The 21,159-nt window shown below is 36.5% G+C and overlaps 2 protein-coding genes across 2 annotated transcripts; one reads left to right on the plus strand and one right to left on the minus strand.

Moving 5' to 3' along the window:
- Positions 1 to 1,988: 1,988 nt before the first annotated feature.
- Positions 1,989 to 2,942, minus strand: LOC100754842 (olfactory receptor 10A5). The gene has a single exon (XM_027405008.1). It carries the CDS (start codon positions 2,940 to 2,942, stop codon positions 1,989 to 1,991), a length of 954 nt encoding a protein of 317 aa, XP_027260809.1.
- Positions 2,943 to 19,959: 17,017 nt separating this feature from the next.
- Positions 19,960 to 20,943, plus strand: LOC100754554 (olfactory receptor 226). The gene has a single exon (XM_027405007.1). The coding sequence runs from the start codon at positions 19,960 to 19,962 to the stop codon at positions 20,941 to 20,943; it is 984 nt and encodes a 327-aa protein (XP_027260808.1).
- Positions 20,944 to 21,159: the final 216 nt, after the last annotated feature.

Below are 21,159 nucleotides of genomic sequence, written 5' to 3' on the forward strand. Positions count from 1 at the left end.
TTAATTACATCCCATTAATTATAACTTGACCTTGGAAAACAACACCATGAAATGTTCATTTTCTGTCAGTCACATATGAAGAGATAGTAATAATCCCTCCCTCTTTCTTTTGTCATGAAGACATTTACTATTCTCCTAAGTTATAAACCAAAAGTAAAATGTAAGCAACAAAATTTTGTCAAGTTTTCAAAAGACAAGATATGTGGTTTTATTTTCTACTTTAAGGCTACAATTTACAAAGGAACTACAAAGCTGGTTCTTGAATATTTATTAGGATTGTTCAAATAAAACATTTATTACAAGTTCATGGAGCTTAACCTTAGAAAATAGTTGATTGCTGCCAAAAACAGGGTGACTAAGATAGAATGGTTAAGGAAATAAATTTGTGTTAAAAGAATGAAGGAAGGCACCAACTAACTCTAGCCCATTTCCAAATCATTCTCCATCTGGCCTTCATTGCCCAATTTTACACTCTGCAGCCTTATCCTCTAAAACCCTCATGTCTAGTATGGTGTTTTGTGGTCTCTTTATTTGAACATATACTTCCCCAGTATGTTCTAAATAACTATTTCATTCCACAGTATATTGACTTATAGCACATTGTGAAGGATTTAAGGCTGTGTTCACTTGCACTCTTGAGAGTGTAGTACTCTTCTGTCATCTAGTAACATAAACGAGCTTGACTCGTTTATGTAAGTGTTTCATGTAAATTATCATTTACAAACATTGTTCTTTTCTTCACTTGAATGCTTGAAGTCTTAAGGTGAGTATGGGGTGTGATTATCTTTGGATATTTAAACTTTTTAGTTTATCTATGTGTATCTTAAGTGAAGATGCTCTAAATGAAATCTGATCAACATGGTATGGTGTGAAGTTCTTTGCTTTTGAATTCTTATAATTTTAACTGTATTTTTCCTAAAGTTTTTGAGGTGTGTATTAAATGTATGCTCTTTATGTTTTTCTCAAACATACTCTTGCCCATTCACTTCTCTTCCAATGCACCCTTATATTGTTTTGCCATGACTATGAACTAGATAATTTCTATATATTATATGGCACTGAAAAAAGCAAAAGTAATATTCAAACACTTGGGTTTTAGAATTGTATCTCAGTTATATTTGTTTAAATGTCTTTTGGTTTTACTTTAGTCAGTCATAAAATTAATTTGCTCTTATCAGTGACTGTATTTGAACTTCTCAGTATTGATTAACTTATTTATTTGTGATGAGCTTTTGTCTTTTTATGCTGATAATGCACATAACTTTGAAATTCAAAGTCACTAAATTAAATACAATAGTGTTTTTAGAAGGATCTGTACTGGAGTCTGCAAATATCCATGGAAATCCTTGAAGAGGACAGTATCATAGTAGAAAATTTGCAGCTGCTTTTTAAAACAAATGTTTAGAGCCTGAAAATGGAATTGGGAGAACTGTAGACTAGGCTTATTCTACCTGGCCAAAATAACCTGAGGAAAAAGTCAATGAGACTATTGAGGTTATGTAAATATGCTTGTGGATTAGTAGTTGACCTTCCTCTGTTTGAGGTCCCCAAACCACTGACCTAGGTGGAAAGTGAAATAAAAGGAAAGAACAAAAGTAGAAGAACACGGATGTTTCTTCATGCCTGGAGCCAGACTTGTTTAAAGCCAAAAAAAGGGGCAGGATGACTTTTGGTGCTTTTTACTGTTTTTTTTTTTTTTCTATATGATCCCAAGTGCACATTAGAAGGATCTCCACACAGTTTCACAATGTATGTCACTTTCATGCCTATTCACAAAATAAATACCTTGAACAAATTGGCCACAGAGTAACAAAAATACAAATTACACTGATGAGAAAACAATGTTCACACAATGGGAATGCAGAGAAGTATAGATGGATCTCAATGACCTCTCTCCTTTTCTTTTTTTTTTGTCTCTACTGAGCTTCCTAACAGCTATTTAACAAGTGGTGTCACTCCAGTGGACATTTAAAGAGGAGAGAGGATGTTTATGTGATATGGTTTCTGAAGGCCAGGACCTTGTGGAAGGTCCGGCTGAGAGCATTCTTCACCTCATTATTTCTCAAACTATAGATGATGGGGTTCAACATGGGAGTCACAACAGTATAGGACAATGACAACAATTTCTTACTTTCAGGGGAATTATTTGATTTAGGCCTAAAGTAAGTGAGGCTTGAAGACACATAGAAAAGAGAGACAACGAGAAGATGTGAGGAGCAGGTGGAGAAAGCTTTGCGCTTCCCTTTAGCCGATGGAATCTTAAGGATGGAAGCAGCAATGCGAGTGTAGGAACACAGGATCAGCAGGCAGGGTATCATGACGACCAGAATGGTGCCTACAATGGCATAGACCTCAAACCGTGCTGTGTCTGCACAGACCAGCCTCAGCACAGGTGGGCTGTCACAGAAGAAGTGGTTCACCTTGTTGGTGGCACAGAATGGAAAACTGATGAGCCATGTGGTCTGCACAGTGGCTACAGGGAATCCTGGAAACCAGGAGGCAGCAGCCAGTTTGGCCCGTGTCTCTTGGTTCATGATGACTGGGTAATGCAAGGGACTGCAGATGGCTACATAGCGGTCATATGCCATAGTGGCCAGAAGGAAGCATTCAGCCACTCCAAAGAAGAAGAAGAAATACATCTGAATGGCACAGCCAATTGTGTCTTGAGCAATCAGGGTTCCCAACATTTTGGGCACAATGACCAGGTTAAAACCAATCTCTAAGATGGACAAGTTCCTGAGGAAGAAGTACATTGGGCTTTGCAGCATAGGGTCAGCCAAGGTCACCAGAATGATGAGGCTGTTTCCCAGCAGAGTGAGCAGGTAGATGGCTAGAAATGCCAGGAAGAGTAAGGTCTGTATTTCAGTAGGCAGGGAAGAGAAGCTCATGAGGACAAACTCAGTTACTCTTGACCAGTTTCCTGCAGCCATGGACATGGACATAAATATCCAGTGTGCTCATGGACATAGATTCTTGATTGTACAAATCCAATTCTGGACTTGTTTTCAGACTCCTGATAATTGTCAGGGAAAGAGCTAAAACCAAATCTGTTCAAAGAAAAAGGACCTTGTGATGCTTAAAAACAAAGATAAAGATATAGATCAAACACCAAAACTCTCACACTGGTAATCATTACCTTTATTTTATACTTTTAAAAAAATCATTGATTTTATAAAACAAATTGAGCAGTTTATGCAGCCCATGCTTCCTTTAGTAACTAGGCTGAATGAAAAGTATCCTGAAGCAAAGTGAAAAAAATAGTGTAAGAATTCCATTTATCTATCATATATTAAGTACCATTAATCAATATGTCATTGTTTCAATATTTATCTACTGCAAAATTAATAGATACTTTTATGAGTGCCTCAGAGACCATGACTCCAGAACACTTTGACAAATTACACAGTTTATTAGATTTTGTTTGGGTTCTTGGGAGGGAAATGAGGAAGGCATTCCTAAAAACTACTTTAGTAGGTCAGATCAATGCAATATCTTCATTATAGGAACTGCAGCCTACCTCAACTCACAAAATTGTAATTCTTTATTACCTACTTAGTTAATGGGTGCCAATCCTTGGAGCTTCATCTTCAGTCTATCATAGCCAGAATTGACAACAGGTTGTCAGTAGTTGTATAATCCATTGTGTCTCAAAATTAAGGTCCCAAGAATAATAAAATATAAGGAAGTAGAAAATTGATGTTTGTAATGGGTTTCAAATAATTTGAAATGAACAACCCCAAGCATCCCAACAAACAAACAACCCCTCCAATAACAGGTTCCTTAAAGTTTTTGTTAAACTTCTGAGGAACATTATCATGAAATTTCAAAGGCAAACATTCATCAATAGTTCATCAACAACATGATGTAAGAAACAGATTTTAAATGATATGAAAATTTCAGTATTTATTCAGTTCTTACAGAGTAACTTGTGTGATGATGTGTGAGGGCTGATTGATATCTTGAGTCTAATGGAAGAGATATTTGAGTAATTTTAAATAGGTATAAAATAACTGATAAAAGTGGAAATGATATAAATATAGTATTTATTTGTGATTCAAAAAATTAATGAAATGTAAATGAAGCATACAATATCTTGGAGGGTGCATAGGAAGAATAAGAACACCTAACACAAACAGTTAATACTTTTAGGCAAGGAGAAATAAACTTTGCTAAAACATAGGCATGAAAGCCTTTATGAATTATGAAAATATTAGAGCAAAAACAAATTCTAAATGTAGAAACAAATGAAGTACAGACATGCTTCAGACACAAGAATTTATGTACAAGAATAACAAGTATAAGAAGAATACAATAAAGCCCAGCTTAATCCTCAATTTACTAGTATATGATTATATCTGATATGGAAAATGATGTAAATATTGAAATTAAGCTGTATGCAATTGTGAAGAATATACATTTTAGAGTGCTGCAGGATACTACAGCAACATTCACAAGGAGAAAGATGATTCTGTCCCTAAGAAATTATGTATTCTTGAACACTTAAAATTAAAAATTGAACAAAAATTAAAAATCAGAAAGATATCTAGGCTATGTGATAAATTTCCCAAGAGTAGAAAAACATGCAAACGGACATAAAAACAAATACAAAGACCAAGAGAATAGATTAGAAAACCCAGATATCAATTCATGCTCACACAGTAAACTCTTATTTGATGATGTGTCATGGGTGTACAATGGATAGTCTTCAATAATGGAAAGTATGGTACTCAATTGTGCTAAAAGCTAAGAGAAAAACATTATAGGTCAAATGCCAGATATGTTTAAAATTATATACTAAAGAAATTTTAAACTAGGTATGCTCTACAATTTTAGATTACATTTGGAGAATTTTGTTTTCTAGAATTTGCCTCTTCATACATGTTATGATATTATAACATCAACTAATGAGTGAAAATAACAGATACAGCAACATTTGACATAAATTGATTTATTATGGGCTTCTGTACAGCCATTTAGAACTGTGTTATAAGTAAAAGTTTAATAGCATTAGAAGATATTCCATATGTTTAGTTCAGTGGATGTTATAAATATTATGCTTACTTAGGGCAAATATGTTAATTTTCAAAAATAGCATTATATCCATGAATGTCAAAATTGCCAATGTATTCATTTCACTGTTCCTCTTGATGAAGTTATTTCATTTTATTCTTTATTCCATAATTTCCACACTACTCACCTTGATGAATTTTTGTATTTAGATTAACATGTAAATAGGAATAAATATCTGTGTAATATTTAAATGATAAATGACAAACTTGAAACCACATTTGTGGAAATTCAACAAATAATAAAACATATTTATATAACAGTTTTTCAAGTGATCACATAAACCAGTTGTTGGCTTCAACTGCTATTATTTTATCATTACAGACTGAATAATATGCACATATAATTTTATTACTATATTACATTTACAAATTAAATAATGGCAGGATGGAAACTTAGAGCCATTATATGAACTTGCATGACTGGTAAGGATCACACACAGAATGTGAACCAAGACATTATAGACTTTGTGCTGCTAAGGGAATATAAGGTAGTATTTAGAGAAACTAAAATGCATTTTATAAAGGGAAAAATTAAATATGAGTATAATTTAGTGGATAAATAAAGACAAGAACTGAGCTTGGGTCAGGAAACTAGTTTTGGGACTTACATTGCTTGCTGATAACATGTTTTATTCTAAGATGAAACAAAACATAAAGATTTTGAGTATAATAATGACAGATTACCTCAAATGATTTTAAAATGAACTCTGAATACATCAAGAAGGGTTGAATAAAATGAAATGTGTGTGTGTGTGTGTGTGTGTGTGTGTGTGTGTGAGAGAGAGAGAGAGAGAGAGAGAAAGAGAGAGAGAGAGAGAGAGCGAGAGAGAGAGACTTCACTATTAATGCATGCAAAGAAGCCAACTCAGTGGCTCTACCATTGATCCATGCCCAAGTTTCATTTCCAGAGGTTGTGGTTTGTTAAAAGTCTGAGAACAGATGGACTGTCTAAGGAGTATATACAGGAAAGAGGGGAGAAGAAGGTCAATGTTTCCCTGGACAAGTAGAGTTTAATGGACCTAGGAAACAAAGACATGACACTTAGGCATCTGATATCCCGAAGAGTCTCTCTGCTGAGAGAAGTGATAAACCTGGGACCACTCACCACTGTTTTTCATCCTCCCAGCAAGTCCCTTGTCCCTCCAGACCTGTATTCAGAACCACAGTCTCTGGGACCTGCAAGGGACCCCTGAGACCCAACAGTAAAAAGCTTCTTGACTTCTGCCAAGAGAAGTCCACTCTCTTTATTCCAATGTGCTGCTCTTGGCTGAACTCCAGGTCTTCAGTCTAAATGATGTACTAATGGACAGTTACTGTTTGTGTCCTCATTAAAATGTTGTTAATGAGTCACTCTGATTCCAGAGAGCACAGATGATCAATGATCTCAGTGGCCTACACTGGGGACCTGGAGGGAAATTTAGGTGAAAATATAGTATCAGATCTGGGGAAGGGCAATGACCCAGGTAGCTGAGCCATATCTCCTGATAAGCTTAACACAGCAAGGGGTCTCCTCAAGAACACATCCTCCTTGGCCTACAGGTTTGACTGCTATCTAGAAAAGCAGTGAATTTTCCCTAGACTGTCGGCTCTGAGATTTCATCTCACTCCAATCAGAATGATTATGATCAAGAGACCAACCAACAACAAATTCTGGTGAGGATGTGGGACAAGAGGAGCCCCATGCACTGCTGCATGTATGTAAACTGGTGGGATCATCAAGGAAATCAGTATAGAGTTTTGGCAAAAACCTAAAAGTACAATTGCCATATGACCCAGCCATATCACTCCTGGGAGTAGACATATGGACTGCAAGTCAGCATACCACAGAGATACTTATATACCTCCATACTCACTGCTGTCTCATTCACAACAGTTAGGTAATGGACCAGCCTAGACAATTGCACATAATGGAATTTCACATGATAGTAAAGAAACATAAAGTCATGATGTTAATGGGAAAATCAATAGAGCCTAGATGATGGGGGATGTCCTTCTGTATTTATGTTTCTCTTATGGGTTGATGAATAAAACACTGTTTGGCCAATAGAGGCAGGAAGATACATGGGACTAGGAGGCAAGGAGAATTCTGGGAAAGGTAGATAGAGCGAGACCGCAGAGAGACACCATGTAGTAGAGGAAGGAATAATAGGTCCAGACCCTCCTCTGATAAGATAAGACCATGTGGAAATACTTAGATTATTAGAAATGGGTGAAATAAATAAGAGAAAGCTAGCCAGTAAGAAGCCCTAATCATTGGCTAACAATTTTATAACTAATATAGAGTCTGCATGTTTATTTGGGGCTTAAGGGTGGCAGGACCTGGTGGGACAAGAAGAAACTGAAGCAACACCATTTGGACACACAAATTCATTGCTTTTATTTCCAAAATTCCAGTAAATGACTACAAAAACATTATATTTTGCTATTCAGAAAATAATGTGAAGAAATATATGACAATATACCAAAAGTGTGTAGGGACAGTAAAAATAAAACTGTACCTAAGTAAGATGTTGCTAAAATAAATGATACAAATGTATGTGTCCAGAGAAGAACCTCCATTGAAATGAAAACAACAAATCAACTCTATGCTGCTTGTGAAACAACAGTGAAACAACAGTAGAACAGTAACTAAGAGACAGATATTCCAAAGACAGACATTAAATAACTGCACAATTCCAATTGTATTTGAAAATACAGGGAAACTTAAAGACATGACATGGAAATTTGAATCATAGCATGAAGGAATTCTATTGGCAGTGGTCAAAACTTGATGAGTCAGAATCAAAATGCAAGTGCACAAAATTATTGTATGAAATTACATTTAGGATATGTATATGAGTTCTATATGATAAATGAACAAATTTTGTACTCAGACATGGATCTCATCTCCAAGTTTATTCTCATTGTACCTGGGCAGATATTATTCTAAATGAAAGATCCCACATATGAAACACTTCACTCCCAATAAGTAATAGAAACAATAGCTGATATGTATACAATTGACTTTTCCATCCATAGCTACTAATAAGATTACTGACTGTGGTAGTCTGAATGAGAACGCCTTCCATGGGTTTATGTATTTGAATACTTGATTCTCAATTGGTGGGAGTAAGCATTAGTAGGTGTGGCCTTATTGGAGAAAGTTTGTCATTGGAAGAAGGCTTTGAGGTTTTGAAAGATTTACACCATTCACAGTTCTCTTTCTGTCTCCTACCAGGGGGTCAAGATGTGAACTCTCAGCTGTTCATGCTGCCATGCCCTTGTTCTACCATCATGGACTCTATACTTCTGAATCCATTTTGTTGCAGCAATAGAACAGTAACTAAGAGACAGATATTCCAAAGACAAACATTAAATAACTATATGAAAAAGTTGCTTTTGCTATCTGAGGACATGGAAACAATTTTTGTGGATCTCTCTAGTAGGTGAAAAGTAGTAGTGTGTGGTAAATCTGATCGAGGTGGCCATGGGTAAGAATGTGAGCTCAAAATTTATTTCTCCCACTGACTTTGTGATCTTGGGCAAGCTACTTATCATTATGGCAATGAATCTTCATCTACATTGTAATATTAGTTTTCACACACTATGAGTACTCAATGAGATAATACAACCATGAATGCCTTATATGTGTACTCTGTATATTACCACTGTTTTATGAATGTATTAATTCTCACATTGACTGAACAAAACTTTGATTAGTTTTCTAGTTTTATTACTGTTTCTGTGATTAAAATACCCTGATAAAAGCAAATTAGAGGAGAAAGGGCATATTTTACTTCATAATTCTAAATTATAGCCCATCAGAAAGTCAAGGCAGCCAGACACATCATATCCACAGTCAAGATCATAAGTAAACACACATGCATGCTTACTGTTTGGCTTTCTTTCTCCATTCTTACATAGTCCAGGACTCCAAGCCAGGACATGGTTCACCATAGTAGACTGGCCACTTCAATTACCCTAGTTAAGAAGAAAATCTCCCATAAGCATCCACATAGGCCAGCCTGACTTAGAAGACCTCTTATTGAGATTTTCATTCCAGGTGATTCTAGGTTATTATAAGATGACAGTTAAAATTATCATAAGAAGTTAATTTGTTGTGAAATTACTCATAAACAACCTTCCCCACTGTCTATTCCATTTAACTGTTTACTATCAACTATTTTCTATTTCTCACATAGCTGTAATTCCCCATTATTTCCCATTCTATGAGTTTTTGTTGTTTTTCACTTAGGCTACTGCTGTAGACTCCTATATTATATCCAGGTTTTCCTCTCTGACTCATTTTCAGGTTTCTCAACATATGAGGAATAAAATAATAACCTTTTAGCATCACATAATCCCATTTGAAAAGTTGTTTCCTTTTACTTAAAAGGAAATTAAGGCCCAATTTCCAATTTTTCTATATTTACAGTTTTGGACTGTAACAGGAAAAAAGACCCACAGACTGATGATATTGGGGTTCAAGCTAAAGATCAGGGAAGCAAAGCTGCTGACCACGAGCTCCTCTTACCTCTAGTTGAGGCTGAAAGGGCTGATCCACACACAAGTTCTTCACCAAGTCTCAAACTGCTGCCTCTCCTCAGTGTGGATGGAGAACGAATGTCTCCCACTGAATCCTGTTACTGACTTATATATCTCTCATGAGTCCTGGGATTAAAGGTGTGAGCTATAATTCTCTTTTAGACTGATTCACTCTTGGGTAGATCTGGGCAGCCTTGGACTCACAGGGATCCATCTATCTCTTAATTCTGAGTCCTAGTATTAAAGTGTGTACCAACACCTCATAGCTTCTGGTTGCTGGGATTAGACGTGTGTGCCTGGCTTCTATACCTTGTAGCTGACTTTGCATTCTGAATCTTCAGGCAATTTTTAATAAACCGTAAATAATATATCATGAATTATAGAAGTGCCAAGTTAATCAGTAAGAACTAAACTTTGTGTTACAAGATAGTGATATGTTGCCTTGTAAGAAAACATAATGCTTACTAGAGGAGACACTACAGGAACAACAGTGTGATTAGTGCTCTGTGTAGGTACTTTAGCAGGTGCCCATTCAACCTGGACTGTAAACTTATCTTTTTGTTACTTAGTATCAATTAGAAAATATTACCTAACTTTTTTTGAACATATAGGGTATGAATATATACCTCTAGTAAATAACAGATATAAAATTACTTAAACCAAATTCTGGAAAGCTAGGTAAACAAAATGTGAATTCATTGCAGTAATAGAAACTGAGAGTCACTAGGAGATAATAGTCATAAAACAGTAGCATACCTTCTTGGAGATGAAGTTGTTTATGTCACTTTCAGTGTTTGTCACTTCATCTCATTTCTGTTGGGATAGATTTGTGATAGATAGTCTGTGAACTATGTGTTAAATAATTTGATTATTTATTTTTATGTTTGCTATAGAGAACATAATATTCATCCTCAGCATGTAACAATATATCTTTGAAGTAATGCCATAATTTTCATATATAAGTAATATTCTTACTTTGATTTTTATGCTAACTCAAATATTCTACCAATGGATATTTTGTAAATCTTATCATGTATTATTATTTATGCCTCAAAATTATTGTGAACTTTTATTAGATTCATCAGTATTGAGAAACCTTGAGTATTATACAGAAAACAAATATAAGACTCTGAAATATTATATAAAGAAAATTGTCTTATGAGGGACTTTGTAACCCAATGGTTACAGTATATTTCCTGGATTTTCTGGGGCTTTATGTATCTCAAATCTGCTGTTAGAAAAGCAAGAAATCTGGAAATGATAACATGTACAGTCATAAAGCCTCAACAAAGTACACCTTTTCAATAACCAACCAAGGGGCAATCTAGTGTGACATGTTAGATAATAATTCTATACCATCAAGAACAACCGAAACCTTATTCCCACTCTTACCAGCAAAGGCTTGGCGGGGAGTGCAGATTTTCTTTACCTATATTTAGTCAAAACTGTCAACACCACTGGAAAGTAATGAGCTTCTCTGTCTAATTCCACTACGTGCCTTTGGAGATGTGGAGAGCTCTGATTTCCACCCCATTCCAGTAATAAGGAGGTAACCTGTCTTCTTCATTCTAAGTTATATGAGAAGACGAATTCTGGAGACTTAGAACTTTCAATATCTTCTCATAAGGACAGGGCTACCCACTAGTGGAGACCATATGAGGAGTCATAATTGGGTAAGGCACTATCAGTGGATAATCAAAGATCTGAAACACATGTCAATTCCCAGATAGAAACTCTCATATTTTAATATCATTAGTAGGAAAATGATAAACTTTCTAGCTCCATCTAGCCATGTACTTCTTTCCATTTTGGAACAATTTCAAAGTTTTAAATAAGATACAAGGGTCATAAGGGATTATTAAGTATATTGACTTCCTGGAAAATTCTTCAACATATTAATAACCAGGAGGAACTAAAACTGAATGAGAGAAGACAACCAAAAGATGCTAACACAGAGATTACAGAACATTGTAACTGTTTAGCAGAGAGTTTTAAGTGGTCATCACAAAATCACTTCAAGGAAAAATTATAAATACATGGAACAAAATGAAAATATAGAAAATCTCAGCAAAGAAATGGGATAAAAATGAAGATAAAAATGAAAACTTTTGAACTACAAAATAAATAAGTAGAATGAATTGCATATTTGATCTCAGTAGCAGAATGGAGAGAATAAAAATATGTGTCAGAGAAGTGAAAAACAGAACAACAGAAGTGACACAACCAGAACAGAGGGAAAGTAGTTTAAAAAGCAGACATTGACACCTGATGGGGCTGTTGGAGAAGTCTTTGTTTTCAGGTTAGAGATGAAGAAGATGCAAAGAAAGGAGGGCTTCAGCAGGATATGGACAATACATGGCAATTTTTCCAACGACATCAGAAAATTTATTAAACTAGGCTGGCTGCCAGCATGCCCCTGTTTCTCCTTCCAAGGTACAAGAATTACGAGTGTACACCTTTAGGCATGGTCTATTTTACAACCATTCTAGATATAGACTCAGGTCACTGTGCTTATACAGCAAGTAGCTTATTGAATAAGCCATCTCTGAAGTCCCAGAATACATTTTAACTGCCTAAAAAATGTAACAAAATAGGTTATATATCTCTGCACCTAAGCAATCATCAACATATTTAAGATACTGAAATCACATAAAATATATTCTAAACACAATGGAATAACATTAAATACTAGTACGTATGATGTCAGAAAAATGTCCAAATTCTGGAGCCAAAATAACTTGGAAGTGATCAGCTGATCAAGCAGTCTCAAAGGAGATTAAAAATACATTGAGGCATTTCTAGATTAAGATAATAGGATAGATGCTGCTTCCAAGTAATCCAATTTAGAAGAAACAATAAGAGATTCTACTCCAGATAGAGGCAGATGAAGAGCTTTGTAAACTGAATAAGAGGTAGTGATGGAACAGTAGCAATGTGTTATAAAAATATGGGTAATCTGTTCCTGGTGCTTTGGCTAGCTTTTGAGAACCTATTCCTTAGGCTGGGTTGCCTTTCCCAGCCTTAATAGTGGGGAGGAGGAGCTTAGTCCTCCTCAACTTGATATACCATGCTTTGTTGACACCTCTGGGGACTCTGCCCTTTTCTGAGCAGAGGTGGGAGGAGGAGTTGATTGGTGGGGGTTGGGAGAGGAGATTGGAGGAGAGGAGGGAGGGGAAACTGCAGTTGGGATGTAAAATAAATGAAAATTTAATAAAAAAGAAATAAAATGAGAATGAATGAATGTATGGTAAACATTGCTACAAACACCCCTTAACAAAGAATTCAGCCCCCCAATTGGTTTGTTTATTTTCTTGGTGTTGACGTTTTGTCATTCTCTGTATATACTGTCAGATGTATAGGATGTGTATTTCTATACACATAGATTAGTGCATCTCTCCATCATCATGAGAGAGTTTCTTCTTACACTGGATATCAATTAGTACAGAGATCTCCACAGCTGGTCAACATGAAGAGAATAAGAGACTGCACAGGGATTAGCTCTAAAGTTGACAGCTATATCACATCTTTCCCACAAAGACACAGAGATCTTTATAGAAGAGAGGGTGGAGAGACTTTTAAGAGCCAGAAGTGGTAGGTGACTTCAAGGAAGCAGTGTTTACTTTAAACAACAGAGGAGTTGCACATATGATCTCCCAGTGATTGTAACAGTATTCCCAACAATTGTGAAAACTCAAGGCAGGCAAAAATTCATCATGAATGGAAGGATGTGAGCAAAATCTTGACCTTAGCTGAGGACCTATTGGTATTTGATAGCCACTGGAAAAGGGAGAGTCTGTTTCCTTTAATGACATGACCCTTGGTGGGTTGATCATATTCCAGGGCAGGCTCCCTACTAAAGAGTAGTTGGGCAGTACAAATTAGCCTTGATAGGTTTAAAAAGATAGAGGACATGAGGTTGGGTGGATAGAGGTTGGAGGTGGATCTGGAAGGCATTAGATAAGGGTGGTGAATATGAACAAAATACACTATGACATTTTCAAAGAATTAATACAAATATTTAAAATTCAATTAATCTAATAAGAAGTTAAGTAGCAGCCTCAACAACAAAATGAACCATGTGGGTGACCTCATATCAGGCCTTGAAGACACAGTAGAAGAATTGGAACAGACATTCAAGGAAAATGAGAAATTCAAAAGAACACATGAAAATAAAATACAACATATTTGGTACCGTGTTAAAAAAAACAACCCACAATTATGTGCGTAGAAGAAGAAGAATTCCAGGGAAAATAAAAAATGGGAGAGACTATAGGGAGAATGTATATAGTCAAAGTACATAATGTATATGAATGAAAACATTTTTATGAAGCCCATCACAACATTCAATGAATATACATTAAAAGAAAAATTGACATTCATGTGAAATGTAAAGTTTTGCAAACATTCTTCATTTAAACAACCAAATAAATTATAATTCAACAAGTTGTTTGTGTTGAAGTTTTTAAACTGAGAATATAATATTTAAATACAATACCAATAACATGTTTTTACTCAAAATGGTGTTTTTATTGTAGGTACTTTTTCATATTAAATTTTTTTAGTTTAGTTTAGTTTATTAAATTATTTTACATATGACATACCATTTCTCTGTAATTTTTGCCAGTTTTCTTCTGTCTTAAAATTTGACATATATAAAAATTATGTCATTTTTCACTCTTATTGCCCTCTCTAATCATTTACCCTCTACTGTCGAAAGTCTTCTTACTAACAAACCTTGCTCCAACTTTCTTGTCTTTTTTTTGTGACTCACTGTGTTTAAATAAGATGTTTGCAAGAGCATGGGTGTACTCAAGCACAAACAACTTATCAGTGGCTACACCACTAAGTCACTAAATGATACCCTACCCCCAGCAACCCTTAATTGCCATGGTCCATAGTGATGAGTGGGGCCTTATGAGCTCCTTCTTCATCCATAGTGCAGTGTTGATGGGTCCAATTTTGCACAGGTCTATTCAGACAGACACAACTGCAGTGAATTTCATGAGTGCAACAGCTTGTAATGCTCAGAGGACACTGTTTTCCATCATTGCTCCCTATCCTTTGGGTCTTATATTCTTTTCATACAACCCAACATTACCCGAACCTTGGAGGGGTTGGCATAGATTATTTATGGCTGAGCACTCAAAATTCACTTGTTCTCAACACTTTTGACTAATTATGAATCTGTTTTAACCACAGTAAAGCATCTCCTCTAAGCAATGCTGAGGGAAGCACTGATCTATGGGTATAAGTATAGGTAGTTTGACATATTCATTACCACAATAATAGTAGTAGGTTCCTTCCTGTGGCCTATGATCTTCCTGTTATAGACTCCTGATTGGGTTTCAGTACTAAGCATGAATTTCCTCATCTGTAGCAGGCCTTAAACTGAACCTCAAGGCATTTGGTTACCTACATAATAGTCATGCTACTACTACAAAGTCAGCATGTTTTTTCAGGCACTTCTTATTGTAGCTCATGGGGTCACATCTGGGTAACAGTTATTGGCTCTTCTCTTCCAGCATCCTTAACTATATTCCAACACCTTGAAAGCTAGGCAACAGAGAGGAAATTTCTAGGTCAGTTCTAGCTTGATTCCTCTGTAGTATTCAACCAAAGTGTGGGGTGTGTCAGCAATATGGCTTGCCAGGTGGTTGTGGTGAGCAATGAAGATCAGTGATGATTGCCTATTCTGTTCTGGGGATCTCTGGCATCTTACTGGCCAATGGTATATGGGGAAGTATCTTATATCTGACACTGGCAATTTTATTTAATACTGATTACTTTCTTATAACTCAGTGCATTTCCTGTAATAAAAGCCATGAAGATTTGTGTGTGTGTGTGTGTGTGTGTGTGTGTGTGTGTGTGTGTGTGTGTGTATACATCTGTCATGGATGTGAGACTTATTATTAGTGATACAGTGATAACTGCTCAACCATACTTTTTCCTGATCATTTATGTTTCAAAAAAACTGGAAAATTTCACCCCAATACTTAGTAGAATCCCACTTAAACTCAGAATCTCAAAGACTTTTCTCTTACATTTCCATTTCCCACTAATATTTTATCTCCAAAATCAATACATATTCAGTAAATGTTTCTCTAGTAGTAACACTGTGTTCCAGATGCTGTGATTCTAAGAAACTTCTTCATGTATGCTAACTCATTTAGTTTCTACAACTCTATCAGTAAAGTATTTGAAGCATTCATAATTGCAGATGAGACCACAGAACCATACAGTTTGAACAATTTTTGCCAAGGTCATATATTTTAATACTATCAGTGTGAATGTGGACTTCACATTGTCAACATTTACATTAGTTGAGTTAATAGTAACAGTGCTAAGCATTTTCATGATTTCATTTAATTCTCAGTTCTTGAAATATATTTTCATCATTTTACAGAAAATAAATTTGTATAAAAATCCACAGATTAATGAAGTATAAACTATAAAAAATGAGTAAGATATGGAAATCTCAATCCTGAACATCTTTTGTGACTGAATTAAGGAGTCACCCAAATGTGATCAGGAGACAGTCCAGTAGTGTTGACTCTTTGTCATGTTCTTGGCACCACCCTTAATTTTCTTATTTTTAGTTTAAAGATATCATTAGTGTCATTTTACTGTATGAAACAATGTACATACATATGTTGAATTTTATCTACATCTATTCCCACATTATCTTCTGTTGCCTCCCCCGGCATTTTCTCTGCTCCTTTTCCCAAATAGTCACCTTTACACTTTCACATACCACACACACACACACACACACACACACACACACACACACACACACACACACATCTGTGTGTGTGTTTAAATCTAGATTCTCTAGATTCTACATATAAAAGAAAATATACCATTTTTGTCTTTCTGAGTCTAAATTTTCTTAACATTATGTTTGCTAACCCATTCCATTTTATTCAAATGAAACATTTCATTATTCTTCATGGCTGAATAAAACTCCATTGCACATATACCACATTTCTTTATATATATTCATCTGTGGTGGGCATCTTTGCTGGTTACATATTTTGACTATTATGGATAATGTTTCAATAAACATGGATGTGAAAGTGTGTCTTGTATGCTAGTTTTGAATAATTTGACTATATATCTGAGTATAGCTGAGTCATATTATGTTTCTGTTATTTATTACCTCAATAATCCTGTGAGGTAGGTCTGTTAATATTATTACATAGATTAAGGACATAAAGTTCAAAGAGGAAATCTTAATTTCTCAAGATATCCAGGTTGGCCTGGCCCAAAGCTTATAACATCCTTTTGAGCATTCGTTTGAGCAGAAATGTATCAAGCAAGAAAAAAACGAAGACTGCCTGTCAGTGAGAGGCCCAAGGGAGCAGCAACAAGAATGTGGAAGAATTAGAACACCATGCCTTTCATATAACTTTCATGACAAACTACTTCCCAAGTTTGCCAAACATTTTCTTTCTATGTCATTTATCTTAGCCTTTTTGTTTATTTTCATCTTGTAACACTCTGGTCTCTTGGGCTCCTGCTCAGTATCATCCCAAAGCATCAGAAGGAGGAGGGAGGAATTGGGACTAGAGTAGGGAGGTAGTGTATAGAGGAATCTTTTCTGGTTTGATAGAGTTTCCTGGTCATGGAAGGAAGAGAAGTTGGAGTTTCCATAGCAGCTTTATTTGTCTTGTTACCTCAACTCTTCTTTTCACTTATTCCCTAAGTTCTCTTCTAGCTAACATGGCCATCTTAGAAGGACTCTTGTAAGTTGAGTACATATGAAAAAGTAAGTAGATTCTATTGTGTGCTAGTTCCTCTGCAAGTGGTCAATTCTTCCATCAATCTTTTATTTATATAAAGAATATCCATCTAGCTATTCTTCTCTATACCTAATAAAAACTCCAAAGTTCAGTTTATATTATCTACATCTGCCACTTCTGTTAATAGTAATTTCTTAGCCTTTTCATTAAAAGCTTGTTATCATTTATTCATCTTATGCTTACCTCAATACAGCCTTATGATCTGTCACTTCTACTTCATATTTTCCATATTCTAGAAATCATCATATAATCTTCTGTCGTCGACATTGTTTCTACAAAGTAAGTTTACTCTACCTACATATCACACCTTTTGTAACATCCACTTGAGCAACTGCAGTGATGGTATATACAGGTTTTAATGGAAGAGGTAATGAGAGGCACACTACCAGCCCTATGAGGAGGATAGGAAAGAAAGAAGGGTAGATAGTGTTCATATCAAGGTGTGCTTCCTGAACAAAGATTGAGTCAGTTGTGATGATGGAGACTGCAGCAGGGTCAGAACTATGCAGTGACACATAGAATTGCACTTCAAGAATACAATGGCAAAAAACGTGGCAACATGTAATGTTTTGTTTAAAGCAATGCAAGATGATGAAATAGCTATATGCTTTGTTGAAGAGTTTCAATGTTATTGTGAAGTCAACAAGACACTCTGGATGAATCTTAAATAAAGTAAAATATGATTATTTGGACTGAAGGGACTAGATCATAAGTATAGAAAATTTGTAGTTCATATATAGTCTTTCTTTCCCAGATTTTGAAATATGAAGTTAGAAAATATTAAAAGTTGAAGGTCTGAGACCAAAGGATGATATGGAGGCATATGGTTGTGGCTAGGTCATGAAGGAAAGTTGTAGCTGTTAACTTTCCATTTAAGAAGCGAGCATGTCAGTAGTTCTCTTACAGAGAGAGATGTCAAATGCCCAAGGATTGATAACTGAGCATAAAAAGAGAAATGTAGCTCTAATGTCATTACAGGTTATTAGATTTTGCTTTTTGAGTACATTCTAACCCTCCCACGTCATAGGCCCAGGCAATAGAAGAAACAGGGAAGAAACTTATGGGAGGAAAAACATTCAGATATACAGAAGACTCTACTTCATTCTGCACTGTGATCTCTGCCTCCCTTACTGATGCTATGACCATAGAAGACATTGACTGAAAAGCATCCTTTATTCATATAAACTGTCGTGTTGGAATGCCAGCTTTATTCATACATCAGATTCAGAGAAGGGTTGTGGATTTGGGAGGGGAAAATTCTGACTTTTTTATCAATATTGAGAGAGAGAGAGAGAGACAGAGAGAGAGACAGAGAGACAGAGAGAGAGACAGAGAGAGAGACAGAGAGAGAGACTTCTTCACTTGAGTGTTTGCTTGCTTAACCTTGTTTCTAAAGGAATGACATTATTCTGGAAAACAGTTAGCCATACTTTCAGATCCAATAGACTTTTCAACGCTTAGATCATCCAGAAACTACTTCATTACATGATGTCTAAGTGAGTTCTAGGCTTTCTTCGTAAGTTTTAAGTTCTATGGTACTTGAGCCTTATACAGTTGCTGTAACCTTTGGTTTTCTGCCTTAGTCTCCTTTCTTTGCCTGAAAAGTTTGAATGCCTAGCTGAACTTGTAGATTCCCTCTCTAGAATGTAACTCTGGAATGTATATCACCAGAATATTTCACAGGTTCTAATGTCACAAACTTCTTGTTCCACTTCTTAAGATCTGTGTAATTTTTCCCTTTAAAAAACTTTCTCCTTATTATTGAATTCTTTAGGTATGGTTGTTTTGAATGCATCTGTGCCCATTTATCCTGTGTGTGGCTGGATTCTGTAAAACTGGAGTTACAGATGTTTGTGAGCTGCCATTTGGGTCCTGGTTCTCTGGAAGAGCAACCAGTGCTCCCAACCATCTTTTCAGCCGCACCCTTAACATTTTTATATCTCAGTTTTCTTAGGTGTACGTGGAATTATTAGTGATAGCACCTCAGAGTTGTTCTCAAGAGCCAGTAGTACTACAAACATTTTAAAACAATGCCTTCAATATTAATACACTGTAGATACTCAATTGTGTTATATACAGTTGCTATTTGTTCAGTGTGTAATTTATTTCCTCAAGAAAGAGATATCATAGGCTTATGATAAATACTTTAGAGAAGCCTAAAATTTTATCATCTTTTATTTTAGGTGTTTAATTACTTCTATGGAAATGCATCACTTATGTTTTCACCATCGACATTATGGCTTTGATGTTTTCTTCTTCCCTTTATATAGGACTAAAGGACAGACACTGGGACTCTTGTCTTCTTTTTAACCTGCTATCTTTCAGTGCATACTTCTTCAAGGATTAGAACCATCTTTTATTGTGGATGCAGTACACAATCATTTATTTTTGTCTGTGTTTTTTTTTTTTGGCTCATTGCTCAGTTCAGTGAGCAGCTGTTATTAATTGTATGTACCACATGTATTGCAGGCTATCAGAATAAATTCCACAGCTAGATTCTTGCTGCTACTTTCATAAGACACTTTGGTCTCATCTCTTGAAGAGCAGTGAACAAGACTGAAAGCATGGAGCGAAGGAACTACAGTGGGCGAGTTAGCGAATTTGTGTTGCTGGGTTTCCCAGCTCCTGCACCACTGCGGGCATTACTGTTTTTCTTTTCTCTGCTGGCCTATGTGTTGGTGCTGACTGAAAATGCACTCATCATTACAGCAATTAGGAGCCACCCCACGCTCCACAAACCCATGTATTTTTTCTTGGCTAATATGTCATTCCTGGAGATTTGGTATGTCACTGTCACAATTCCTAAGATGCTTGATGGCTTCATTAGCTCCAATCAGAACCGCGGACAGCTGATTTCCTTTGAGGGCTGCATGACACAGCTCTACTTTTTCCTGGGTTTGGGCTGCACTGAGTGTGTCCTTCTTGCTGTTATGGCCTATGACCGCTATGTGGCTATCTGTCACCCACTCCATTACCCTGTCATTGTCAGTAATCGGCTCTGTGTGCAGATGGCAGCTGGATCCTGGGCTGGAGGTTTCGGCATCTCAATGGTTAAAGTTTTCCTCATTTCTCGTCTGTCTTACTGTGGGCCCAACACCATCAACCACTTTTTCTGTGATGTTTCTCCATTGCTCAACCTCTCATGCACTGACATGTCCACAGCAGAACTTACAGATTTTATCCTGGCCATTTTTATTCTGCTGGGGCCACTCTCTGTCACTGGAGCCTCCTACATGGCCATCACTGGTGCTGTGATGCGCATCCCCTCAGCTGCTGGCCGCCATAAAGCCTTTTCTACCTGTGCTTCCCACCTTACTGTTGTGATCATCTTCTATGCAGCCAGTATCTTCATCTACGCCAGGCCTAAAGCACTCTCAGCTTTTGACACCAACAAGCTGGTCTCTGTACTCTATGCAGTCATCGTACCGCTGCTCAATCCTATCATTTACTGCTTGCGCAACCAAGAGGTCAAAAGAGCCTTACGTCGCACTCTGCACTTGCACCAGGGCCAGGATGCTAATGCCAAGAAACCTGGCAGAGATGGTTAGGTAGGGAGGAGTTGATAAGTCTGGTAAAACTTGGGTTCAATTCTCTCCCTCCCTCCCTCCCTCCCCCCCTCCCTTCCCCCTCCCTCCTCCTCCCTCCCTCCCTCCCTCCCTCCCTCCCTCCCTCCCTCCCTCCCTCCCTACCTCCCTCCCTCCCTCCCTCTCTTTCGCCCTTCCCGTCCCCCCTCTCTAAATGAGGGTGATTAAGTTAGGAGTCAG

Source organism: Cricetulus griseus, chromosome 3 (genome assembly GCF_003668045.3).
Source record: "Cricetulus griseus strain 17A/GY chromosome 3, alternate assembly CriGri-PICRH-1.0, whole genome shotgun sequence".
NCBI classification, from domain to species: Eukaryota; Metazoa; Chordata; class Mammalia; order Rodentia; family Cricetidae; genus Cricetulus; species Cricetulus griseus.

Excerpts from the sequence above, each read along its gene's own strand:
- LOC100754842 (XM_027405008.1), bottom strand. The coding sequence starts at position 2,942 with ATGTCCATGTCCATGGCTGCAGGAAACTGGTCAAGAGTAACTGAGTTT.
- LOC100754554 (XM_027405007.1), top strand. The coding sequence starts at position 19,960 with ATGGAGCGAAGGAACTACAGTGGGCGAGTTAGCGAATTTGTGTTGCTG.